A 13,211-nucleotide genomic window follows, 5' to 3' on the forward strand; every position below is an offset into this window, starting at 1 on the left:
GTGTGTGTATGCGTTCATGGGGGGGGGGTTCATTCTGAACAGCAGAAGCTTAACAAATTAATCCAATATTAACCAGTTCTCCTAAAATATGTATAATAATTATCTTAACTGTTATAACTTGTAGGAGAATTATAACCTTTATTTTAATTGAAATGTTGACCAATACAATTCATGCATCAGCTTATAAAAGAGCTATTTACATCTTCAGATACTATTCAGTTACATAGATGGCAAGGTAAAGAACATTACTGTGCTTGTTTTGCTATTACCTGTTGGCAGGGCAGGATCAATAGAAGGCTTTTCCCATGTATTGGCTTGTTCCCATGAAAAGCCATTAGTTCCAAGAGCCACGCTATAGCCACAGTTGCTATAGAGTTCATCAAAAGAACAAGTACCTGTGGGCAAAAAGAAATGAGTAAAACTTGCATGTAATTTTCACTTCTCATTATTATGTTCTATAAAAAACAAAAACATTTTCATTATATTTATTTTGTCTGCCTTTAGGGCACACTGAGTCAGTTTTAAGGCCTTACCTACCAGTGAACACATTTTTTTCTTTAGGATATTAAAAGCTTGCTGACATTAACACAACTTCCTCAGATAAAACTAAACACAAATCTAAATGTCAAAATTCTGCAGTTTTAGGTCTTATCTTGGTTATTATGAACAGATATGATTTATTTTAGCAGCAAAATAGTAATTCAGCACTCATGTCTGCAGTAAATCACTATTATATGCTTATGAAAAGAATACCTTTTACCTTATCATGATTCCACAACAAAGTAATTGTGCTTTTTATAAACACACACGCAGGAGACATTGTGAAAATATGAGGTTTAAGTAACTGATTTATATGCATAAAGTGGAATGATCTCAAAGATCAGTGCTGAGGGGTATGTTAAAACATTATACTTTATGCATTCAACTCACAGTGGTTTAAAATAAATCTAGCTAATCCCAGTTTGGTAACACCCATCAATTTATTTTATAGGTATACTTTCCTAAACAATAACTCTGAAAGTCTGTCTCTATCCACATTTAAATTCACCTGAATATAACTGTTGCTGTATTGTGTTTCTCTAATGTTAGAATTCTGACAGTCTAGCTGGAATTCATAAAGGCCCACCAAAGCTATACAGTACTATTTGGTAACAAGGGGTGAAGTGAAATATCCAAATCAGTCAGGAAAGCAGAGCTGTACTTCAGGGTACTTAAATGAGCAGGAACACAACAATACAAGTGAAAAAATTCATACACTGAAATCCATATCCCTAAAGTACAGCAGCGTATCCATGGAGTAGCTGTGCATCCCATTGTGTAATCTTGTGCGAACGTGAAGTTATCAGCCAAGACAAATGAAATATAAAGAACTGTAGATATTTGAGAGGGTTTGTGGACTAATGCATCCTTTGGAAGGGCAGCACAAACTACCACAGAAATCTATATCACTGCACAGTATCTGCCTCCACAGTACTATGGTGACCGCCATGTCTATATTGATAAGTCAGTTTCCTGGTCCATTGACTCAGACATCATCAACAAAAAAAGCATTAAATATCTCCCCAGAAAACCTCTGAAATGAACACACACACAGATTCTGCAGGTGGGGCAAGTCTATGTCTTGCAAACATTTTGGAGGGCTGTTATGGTGAGATTCAATATGAATGAGAAACTCAACTAGCAGGATTCCAACTTGTCCAAATATGAAAATACCTGCCATATGTATAAAAAGGAATGAAAGGTTTCTATGGAAAAGCAGGAAAAAGAGGAAGAACAAACAATAGTCATACAAATTGGCATAGCAACAGTGTGCAGGATGAGGAAATGACAGTACATTTTTGGAAGGGAAAGAGCACCGCATTTCATTATATGGAGAGAAGGGAAGGGGGAAAGAAAAATAAAAAGCAGGTAAGAGCGGACATGAGGACAGTGTGTGGACAGACAGACACATCGACACATCCACACACACACACACACACACACACACACACACACACACACACACACACACACACACCAGCACAAACCAACAGGTATGGAAGTGCATATTATGGCAAAGTACGGAATGGCCAGACGTAATCATAGGACAGGGACATGGTGATGTGAAGGATTAGATAATGCATATAGTATGGGGTATGACACAAGTGGAAGTCAGCACATATAGTATAGAGTGGATTAAGATGAGCAGCAATCCCTTCTGCTGCACAACCTATTGGGATAGTTCAGACATTCATCACCCTAAAATGGATTAGGGTGTTTGACAGCATTGATTACACCCTATCCTGATGGCAAAAGCCAGATGGATGACAGAGAGTCTGTACACTTCAGGAGTTTCTCCATCTGGGCCTTGTAACTGACCACTGCTCTCCCCCATGCCCTCTGACACTTGATCCTTCTAGGTCATTTCAGGCATGGCTACCAGTCAATGAAGAGCCAGGAACCCTTTAGACTCAGCAGTCCTCTAGGAATCAGTCCCAGCCTCAGCAGGGACCAGACATGACTGTGATGCCTATGTAACAAATCTATAACCTGTACTCGCAGGGAGTGAGGAGACTCAGTGGCAAGTTTGCTATAAGTGAAGCTATTATAAATATGGACTGAATATATTTAAAACACAAGTCAGCACTTGTGTGCGGATAAAACTATGGTCAGTTGCAAGCCTCTCCTGCTTCCTGCAGTAAGTGTTACAATTACGTCACATTCTGCTCATGCTAAAGTAGAACAGGCACACCAAAATAACTAATATAACTATAAAGAAAAGTGCTGGAACAGCTGATAAAAGTAGCAGTTTCATGCATATGCACCACTCTTAGTTGTGTGGCAGGCAGCATGTAAGTGTGCATCCTCTCCACATATGCTGTCTTAGATAAGAAGAAAATGGCATGGTTACACAGAGAGATATTAAGTAAAAACTGCATCGCAGCACCAGAAATAAAAAAAAAACTCATTTATGTTAATCCTAATACAAATAATCCCTTCTTCAATGCATATAAACCACAGTTCAAATACAGAGTTTTTAAATACAGCACATGATCCCACCATCCAATAAGAGCTCAGCTTGTTATACAGAGAACCTAAAATTTAAAGACACAGCAACACATATAAAAAGTACATTCAAAAGCAACTTAAAAAGCACAACAGATGCTGGCAGTCAATAGCAACATTCACTTCAGTGTAATTTGCTTTTGTTTTAATACAGGTTTTAAACTAACTGAATTATTTAATCCAGGTGCATGGTCAGCCTGCAATTTTAAAATCCACCTGTATTCATCTAGTTCAGTGACATTTAAAACATCACCACCTCTTATGTTAAAAAAATATCCTTGTATTACTCTAAACTTAAATACATGATCTGTACCATACATCTCAACCAATTCATCTGTATTTACCACTTTTGAGGCCAAAAAATGGGACACCATGAACTCCCGAGTAGTCCCTTTAATTCCTGATTTTTTTTCAATTTTTTTTTTTTTTTTGGTAATACAACTTTAAACTCATGGTTGACATTACCACACATCGCCAGGGTATCCTGCATCATCAACGTGCAGGGGAGAATGACATCAGTGTCATGGAATACCAGCAGGCAGGCAGCAGCGAGTATCACTCCTGTGCATATTATTACAATTTAATTAAGTTCTCAACTTGTCCAACATCTGCTGCAGCAAAGTCTGTCAGTCCGCCCAGCAACCACCACCACCCAAACCGTGTCCACACTCCACAGGATGAGAAAATCTACTTTCTCTGGCTCCTCCGGTTACTCAACCTCCGGGTAAGTAAAAAAACAATTTAAAAAAGGTGCATAGCATATGTAAGCCTAAGTTATCATTAGCTGTTAAAGAAATGTTAAAGTCCATAAGCATAGCTTACTAATTGTGGGGTATTTACTTACTACAGTATAGCTAAAAATTACCATTAGCTTATTGAAATAATAGTAGTATGTAATAGGGCAAAGATTCCTTCAACAGCACCTTTCCCTGACTGTCATTGCTAGTTTATGGCGTAAATCTATATTCGCTAATACCCAACAAGCCAGAAAATCGTAGCTAATGTACCTTACACAGACAGCCATGCAAACTGGAAAACTGTCCACTTTCGGAATCCTGAAATTGTTCAGTAATCTTTTTATGTGCCGGATTGCAGGTGCAGGACTTGTACTGTAAAACATTCCAGACACAGTTTAATTCTGGAATGTGATGCTTAAAATAACAAAATATTACAGGAAGAAATCCCACTGTCAGGGCACAACTGTCAGCTCTTTGTGAATATCTTCCTTTATAAAAAATACACCACAATTAGCCACAAAACTACTTCTTTTTAAAAGTGATTTGCTTGCACAAACTGCACAGCTTCCTTTCTCATTTATACAGCTGCTGCAAAAGTACTTAAGAAGAAAATACATAGTTTACAGTGGATTTATCACAGTAATATGTGTAGCAAAACATGTTATAGAATCATACAGCAAAGGAAATAAAGCCTCATCATTGTTAACCTTACCTATTAGGTGTGAAAAGTGCCTTTTTGTTTATTGTGCTCCCCTCCTTGAGTGCAGTTTTTTTTTTTTTTTTTTTGGCGGACAAGCTCAGAAACAGACATCCTTTTATGTGCGGGTGAGGAATGGCAGGCAGGTGTCATATGAGATAACTGCTGTTAATAACCGGTAAACACTGAGGGTATGGCAGGCTTACGCTGTGCTCACACCCAAGGAAGGACTTAAAGCTTACTAGTAGTATACAACAAAAACCAATGAGACAATAGTCAAAAAGACAAAAATTGAAAAATAAAAAATAAAATGCTTTTTGCAACCAGTCCGGTAAACCAGAATCCCGTTTATTGCACAAAAACTAAAACAACTAAGCACTTTCGCCTGTAAGACATATAGGCTTCTTCAGAGTTGTCTTAGCATAATTAAACAATGTTTAAATACTATCAATTAAAACTACCCCAACCAATCACAACAAGGGTGTAGTCTGCATCAACAACTGAATACATATTCTTGTCAAATGTAAAATCCACACTCTACATAAACTGTTAATAAAATTCCTTCCATTATTTCATTTTTCCTTGTAAGGAATCAAGTCTTGTCTTAATTTTAAAAATGGTTTTAAAGAAATATAATCATTCATGCCAGGAGATACTGAAGAATTTAAACGCAACTGCCAGAGATACAGAAATATTAAAAACATGTTGGAATCAAAACATAGTAAGGAAGTAGGAATATATAGATCTATCATGACTAACTGAGGTGCCTGTAGTTCTTGTAAATATATTAACAATGGGCCCTACATTTCTGTGATAAATACAAGTTACACATTGAAGTGTCCAGGGAGATGCAATTGCAACTCCTCTATGGTTGTATATGTTGCCACCTGTCTTTCCTGCCCCGAGTTTTATGTAGGAAAAACCACTAGAAGACTAAAGGAGAGGATACAAGAGCATGTGAGGGCTATTAAAAACAGGGATGTCCACAATGCTCTGTATCTTCATACCACCAAGTGTTTAAATTTTAAGAAATGTATTTTTTTTTTATGATAGATAAGGTGACCTACAATGAGAGAGGGGGGTGGCAAAACTCTCCTAGAAGCAAATGAATTTAACTGGCAGTTGCATTTAAATTCTTCAGTATTTCCTGGCATGAATTATTATATTTCTTTAAAACCATTTTTTAAATTAAGCCAAGACTTGATTCCTTAAAAGGAAAAATGAAATAATGGAAGGAATTTTATTAACAGTTTATGTAGAGTGTGGATTTTACATTTGACAAGAATAAGTATGCATTCAGTTGTTGATGCAGACTACACCCTTGTTGTGATTGGTTGGGGTAGTTTTAATTGATAGCATTTAAACAGTGTTTAATTATGCTAAGACAACTCTGAAGAAGCCTATATGTCTTACAGGCGAAAGCGCTTAGTTGTTTTAGTTTTTGTGCAATAAACGGGATTCTGCAAACTCTGCAGCTTTTACAGTCAATGAGACTCCAATCCCATGTACAAAATGGGAAAAAGGGGTTGAGGATGGATGGACATGTAAAACTTATCATCCTGCTATACAGCCAAACTTATGTATGCCTTCACTAATAACCAGTAGTAAAAGTGGAAATGAAACTTGTTTAAAAAGACAAGTGAGAATTGCTCTACTAGGCAAACAACATGCCCATTCTTTTTGCAGGACAGCCCAGAGTTGAGTTGCAGTGTCCAGGGTGTGGAGGCTTGAACAATTACAGATATCTTGAGATTTTATTATAGAGAAAAAAATACACTTTCTTCAAAATACAGCAAAATTGTACGTATACTTTCTTCAAAATACTGCAAAGTGTGACAGTATATCTTAAAATGCATATTATGAAAGAAGACAGAAACAGCTGCCATCATACCTCTCAACTGTACAGATTTTCGCAGACTGTCCAGATTTTTGCCTGTATTTTTGGTCCTTTTTTCCAGAAAATTGTGATTTTCTGGCAAATCAGTGACAAATCAATAACAATTGAAGTCCGAAAATAATGATGGGCATTAGAGTTTCAAATTTCTTATCATTCAGAAAATTCATGCTAGTGCAAAACCTGTCATTCTATCAACTTTCTAAGTTTGTAAGAGCAATATTTAAAAATTGCCTCTACTTTTTGGATGGGGTCCCCCACTATTTATGGCTTTATCCAGATTTCTTGCTTTAAGAGGTTGAGAGGTATGAAACTGATGTTTGCTAAGAAATCATAGAAGCTACTTGCTTAAGATGTTGCAGAGTGCAATATTGGTACATTTTTATTTTCAGCTATACTAAAAGTTGTATAATATTAGGACTTGCTAAAGATTGTTAAAACCTTGTACATGTGGTATATGAGCACAGAGCACTGCTGTTTTTTGCTGAAAGCATTTAAAGACTCTAGGAAGCCAAGCTCTGGAAGGAATGTGAGTATTTGATTAAAGGATTTTTTTTGTGGGGGGATCTCTGCACATGTAGTGTCTTGTTGCTGAATAGAGGAGCACTGTTTGCAGAATGGCAGAGCAATAGTGCTGAAAGTATTACATGTCTATAGATGCCTAGTCTGTTTGCATTCTAAGGCCAGATGAGTGCAAAATGATAGAGGGGTAGAGTGCCTGAATCTGTGTGTTATGCTTATGTTGTTATGTTGTTACTGCCTTGGAATGTATACTGCAGTATAGAACATCACCATTGTGCAAAACTGGAAACACATAAAAGAAATGATAGGGCGATGACTGCTGTGCTGCATATGAGTTGCAGGAAAGCTGTACTGCCTCTATTACAAATATGCAAGAAAACAGGCTTTAAATGAGACATAGGAGGGCTTCAGTTTGTTGAAAGATAATCCAATGTATATTTTGATATCAGTGATGAAACATTTTGGTTTATAAGAATAGAAATATAACTAATTGGTAGCATGACAGTAACTTTTGATTATTCAGAAATATGTCAATTATAAGTATATGCAATGTTTGAATTGAGATTTATTGTTTACATATGATGGGTAATGGGTCTACAATTTGCTACGCTGATATATTACATTGTGGATATGATTTACATGATTTCCCCATACTGTGCTTACTGCTTATGTTCTTTTTGCAGTAATTTGCTTTCCATTATACATGTCTACAAAAACTCACTATGCTAGTAGTAGCCTCTTTTCAGGGAATACCCAAGGTAGCTATATATTGCTACGGGAAATTTATCTAGGGCATTATGGAACTTACCCTACTCAACATCCTACCTCTCAACTTCCCTACACAAGGAATCTGCATAAAGCCTTAAATAATGGGGAGCAAACCCCCAAAAATATGGATCAATTTTAAATACTGCTCTTATAAACTTAAAATATTGTTAGACTAATAAGTTTTGTTTTAGCTTGCTTTTTCCTGAAGGATATTTATTGTTTTATATTTGTCTGTTTTTCAATTTGCATTTGAGTGTTGGTATCCCATAACTCCACTGGAGTGGGAGGGGTTACACAATTATGTCTGCAAATTTTATCTTAATCAGTGTCCAGATTTTTGGGCAGTCGTACCTACTTTTCCTGGGCCTTTGTCCAGATGTTTGATGTTTCCAAGTTGAGAGGCTATGATGTGTACCATTGTCTTGAATATGCTTAGCCAAGGAATTAGTAAGTATATTCTTTCTAATTTCTGAAAGATGTTCAGAAATTATTTCCTTAAAATTTCTGTTAGATTTACCTATATAGAAACTAGTGCATGTTGTTCACACAGCTAATAAACAGACTTCCTGTGTTGCAAGTAGCAAAGCAATCCAATTCATAAATAAGCTTTGTTCTTGGATGCTGAATAGTAACAGAAGGATCAATGTGTTTACAAAACACACAATTACAGTATGGAACAGTACCTTTTTTTTTTATTTGTGTGGATTGGTCCTTCTTTCCATGCATTTCCTTATAGCATATTTTCTGTTTCAGGGTAGGGCATCAGGAGATGCACCTACTATTTAGCCCAGTTCTAGCATAGCAGTTAGTATGTCCCAGTTTCTCTGTATAATATCAGTAACACCACTAGTATTAACACTATTTCATGATATATATTTTTAACTTATATTTATACACACACACACACATATATATATATATATATTTTTTTTTTTGTTTTTTGTTTTTTTTTTAAATAATTTCTAATGGAAAAGAATTTTATGTTTAACATATTTATTGCTTATTTAGATCTATTTATTGAAGGTGTAACATTCTATGGGAATGTATATTTTATGTTAAGGTGGTTTTAGAGGAAGTTTTAAATATTCATGAGCTTCGACTAAACATTCATTGTTTTTTTTTTAAATGTATTTATGTAATTTCATTGGTTCTTCATCAATTAATTGAAGTATAAATGATTAATTGTTTTAAACACTGGTCATCTGAAGTCTTATCTATAGAGACGAAAGTGCGAATTTGGTGTGTATTCTCTGCATGGTGTGGATTGAATAAAGGAATTATATATATCTCATTCGAGTATCAGCTTTTCCTTAGCATTCTTTTGCTTGGTTTATTTCATGATATACCTTAACTTAGTGTTGTTATTACAACTTTGGTTAGTCTGTGGATGTTCTGAAAAAAATATATAGTTTGGCTCTGCCATTCTCATTTGTTACATACATAGTTAGATATTCCATTCAGAAGACCTTCAGTATAGCCTCTCATCTGAAATTCTCGTCTTAACATATCCAGCTGCTGGTTACATAATGTTGCATCTGTAGTTGTCATTCTACTCACTCTCTTATATTGTCTCATATTTATTTCTGGTGCTGAGATCCATTTTTTTGTTGTTTTTATTATTTGTTATATTTAATCCATTGATCTCAAATACTTGGTTGCACTCCTTGAAGTTAACTACACAGAGAGAGACCCCAGGTAGTGTGCATGTACCATGAGATGGTGCAGATTAACCCTACACCATAACATGTTTCTGCAGAACCAACATGACAGTGGTCATATTGCAGAACCCTCAGCCTGGCATGGAACATCTAGCTCAAACCATATACACTTCCTAAGCTGACTGTCAGAAACATGTGCTAGTATCCACTGTAGTCATGCCCCTACCATGTACAAAGGTGGAATGAGGTACTATTATTGTTAATTAGCATCAGGCTATACATATGTTTCATGGGAGAAACATTAATAATAGTTGTTACTACCTTGAAATTATACTGATATGGTAGAAACTGCCATCACATAGACTAATTTTGCTTACTTGTAGAAGGAGACAGTAAGCCTTTTGAGTCTGTCCCTTTAAGTGCTTTTAAAATACTACCACCTCCCCATCCCTACCTTCCTTTATCATTTTTCCACCTGTCCCATGCACTCTTGAATGCATTTCTGGATTCCTTGTTCAACACCCATTCTATGGGTCTACAATCCTTTTTGAAGAAAAAAATATTTTGCAGATCCATGGAGTAGCTAGCTAATCCATACAGTCTGCCACCTGTGCCTCCCCTCTTATCTTCGGTGTTCAGGATAATCCATTCTCATGTCCTTGACATAATCTTGTGCATGAAAGCCAACCCCCCCAGTCTCACATGGTCTGAGGTGAGAAGAGCTCTAGGCCCACTAGCCATTGGTTACATCCCTTTTCTATCTCAAGATCATTCTAGAAGCTTTCCTCTAGATTTCTTACTACAAAGACTGATGAGCATTTCCATATCTGGCATCTGGAGATGCAGACAACACTCAAGATGTGGTCTGATGAGGCCCCTGTAAGGTGAACACATTACATCTTCTCTTCTGTCTATCCCTTTAGAGTACACCCTTTCTAGATAGTTAATGTTATTAGTACACTAAAGAGAATTGTGGGTTCTAGTGTTGCATGATGTAGCTACAGCTAAGCAAAGCTGAGATGAAAAACAGGCTAACTGCTTTTGGCAGGCAAGTCTAAAATACCTATAAGATACAATATAATATATATAAGAATACAGGACATAGGTAATATGTCCTATACAGACCACTTCAAGGCCCTATCCCTGTATTCTGTCTCCTACAGGCTTCTGAGGGGAGATCTATGCCTGGCATACAGGGCATTGTCAGACTCCACTCTGATGGACCTCCTGCATATCGACAAAACAAATAGTAACAGAATTACCCATTCTAAAGACTTAAACCTTGCTTGTGATATAAATAGGACCTGTTGGAGAGATAGGTATGTATCCTAGAGACTACTCCATCTATGGAACAGGCTCCCCATCCACATGAAGCAGAATTCCTGCCTAACCCAATTCAAGTGCAGCTTGGACAATTGGATGGGAAACCAGAAATTCATCCCTGGTTTGGCACCTATGTCTCTAATGCAAACAGGTAACCTGTAAATGGTTCATCTCCTAGTACCATGCTTACACTAATCAAGGGTATCAGAACTTGTCAGAGATTTGGGATGCATGGCTAAGCTTAAAAAGGCCCTGGTGGTCGTTAGCCTAGCAAACACTTATGAACCTATAAAAAATAAAATTAGCAGCAGAAACTCTACATCTAGATGACTGGTGTAATTTCTAAAATTACTACTCTGTAATATGCTGATGCTTAATGTATGATGTTTACTAAACAGAATAAAAGTCGGGAATACAGAAGCATGACATCTCAGTCACAGCATAATGTAACTCTTACTGAACACAGCAGAAAGGAATAAAAAAAAATACTAGATACCATTCACTTTTGTTAAGGGGTCATGGCACCTTGCACCTCCTAATGTGTGGCTATGCCCCAACTCTCTAAATGGACAATATCCAGTGTCGCCTCAACTCAAAAATAAAGCAAAGCCCTTTTCTTTTAGTTTGTAGAACCTTGCAGCTGTACATTTACATGTCAGGGGTATGGAGGCAGATGCCCTACATCTGAAGGTTTAAAGGGGGGCATAACTGCTCTACGATGACATAGTATTAAACTTACCACCTGTATAATGTACAGCAATAATAAAGCTGATTCTATTACACTGTGAAAAGTATATTTCCATTCATTAAAGCAAAACTGAAAATCATCTTCAAGAGATATAGAAACTATATTAAAGGGATGGCATCAATATCAAAGAAAGTCATACTGCCATTGCATCTGGTTTTCATCAGGCCCATAATTGAGTACAATGTTCCCTTCTGCATTTAACTAACCAGGCACTTACACCAGCTGGAGTGGCCCCAGAGGTTTCTCTCTAACAAATGCAAAGCTTCAGACACATGTTTTATGCAGACCGACTAAAGGCCCTATCTCTGTACTCAATCTCATATCATTTATTGAGTGGGGGCTTATACCTGACCAAGAAGGCATTCTCTGATCCAGTCCTGATGAAAATGTTGCATATTTATGAGAAATATACAAGGGTAGTGCATTCCATGGACATGGACCTTATTTGTGACTAAAAGAGAACTTGCTGGAAAGACAGATTCGTATCCCAAAGGTTACTTTGTCTATGGAATAAACTTCCTATCTTTGTAAAGCTTGTCCCCCACTCTCTTAAAAAGATTTTTGATAAATGGATGGGGAACCATAAATTCACTCCTGGGGTAGTCCCCATTGTCCATTATGAACAAAGGCAGTCTATAAAATAACTCAGGGCTCCAATACCCAAGGTCCCACAATCCTGATACTACCCCGTCCCATATCTGTGGAATTAAGATATAATATTATCATATCCTACCTATTACTGGCTAGACTTTCAAAAGGTTTTACACCACTAGCCTAGTAATCACCTATAAACCTAGGAACCTATATGCGAAAATATGCAACCTAAAATATGCAGCACACCTTCTTATCATACAATATGAAGCACTGAAAGCATACATTGTTTCAGTCATCTTTACCTTTCAACATTATTTAGAAGACCTGTATTCCTTCCTTTAGGAAATACATATTATACTTGGCTGTGGGGCAGTGGAGTGACTTGAAGTCCCATAGAATTCACCATTCTACAATCATACATTTGCTGTTTCAATGCTTTAAAGTTTAAAAATAGATTACCTCATCACCAAACAGGTTTAAGGTTTTTCTCTTTACTTCATTTCTTCCTAGACAGAAGCTTGGGATTGCTAGAGTAATATAATGTAAAAGTATATCTTTATACCTGCATTGCTTAATTTTATCTGTGCAGTATGTGATGCATAATGTGCTCGGCAGGGTTTCTGCCCCATCAGTGAACAGCAGCAGTCTACTCTTTGGTTAGAAATGCACCCTGTAAAATCAGTTCTCTGCAGTGATGCCATTGAGGATTAATGATTTTAAAGTCAGTAACATCAGCTCAGAAGAAACAGGAGAGGCATCTACAGGCTGTAATGACAACATGCTGTGTATGCTCAGAGAAGTTAAGGTGATGGCACCAAAGGAAATGATACATTTATTTGAGTTGTGGTGCCAATAAAAAGCTTAAAGATTTTTTTTTAATCGCACAAATAAAGAAGGATTAACTAAGGCAAGCTGCATTAAGCCACTAGTCTCACCAGATGCCAGAATGTAGTAATAAAGTGTGTGAACGCACTAAGTGAAGTGTGGCCATGTGTATTAACATAAGTGAACATGTACAACTTAGGCCTATCCTAAGTTAAAAGCAAAATCCGATAACTTAAACCTAATGGGCAAGCTATGACAAGAAATGCTCATGTAGAACAGAAAACTGATGTATGCATTGTATAAATAAGTTTTCTGGAGAAACAAGTAATATTATAACTACTCCTGTGCAGGAGGCCATGCCAAAGATGTATAAGCATGGAGCATTAATTAGTGAAATTCA

At 36.7% G+C, this 13,211-nt stretch overlaps 1 protein-coding gene across 1 annotated transcript in view; it reads right to left on the reverse strand.

Annotated features, from left to right (window-relative positions):
• PTPRT (protein tyrosine phosphatase receptor type T) overlaps window positions 1–13,211 on the reverse strand; it is a 3,212,182-nt gene that overhangs the window by 2,279,545 nt on the left and 919,426 nt on the right. The window contains exon 2 of the mRNA XM_044089009.1: window positions 270–395. Within this exon, the coding sequence (XP_043944944.1) occupies window positions 270–395 (126 nt within the window). The remainder of the gene's footprint in view (window positions 1–269; window positions 396–13,211) is intronic.

The sequence above is a fragment of the Protopterus annectens genome, chromosome 12.part0 (genome assembly GCF_019279795.1).
Source record: "Protopterus annectens isolate FY-2018-M chromosome 12.part0, PAN1.0, whole genome shotgun sequence".
Lineage (NCBI taxonomy): Eukaryota > Metazoa > Chordata > Ceratodontiformes > Protopteridae > Protopterus > Protopterus annectens.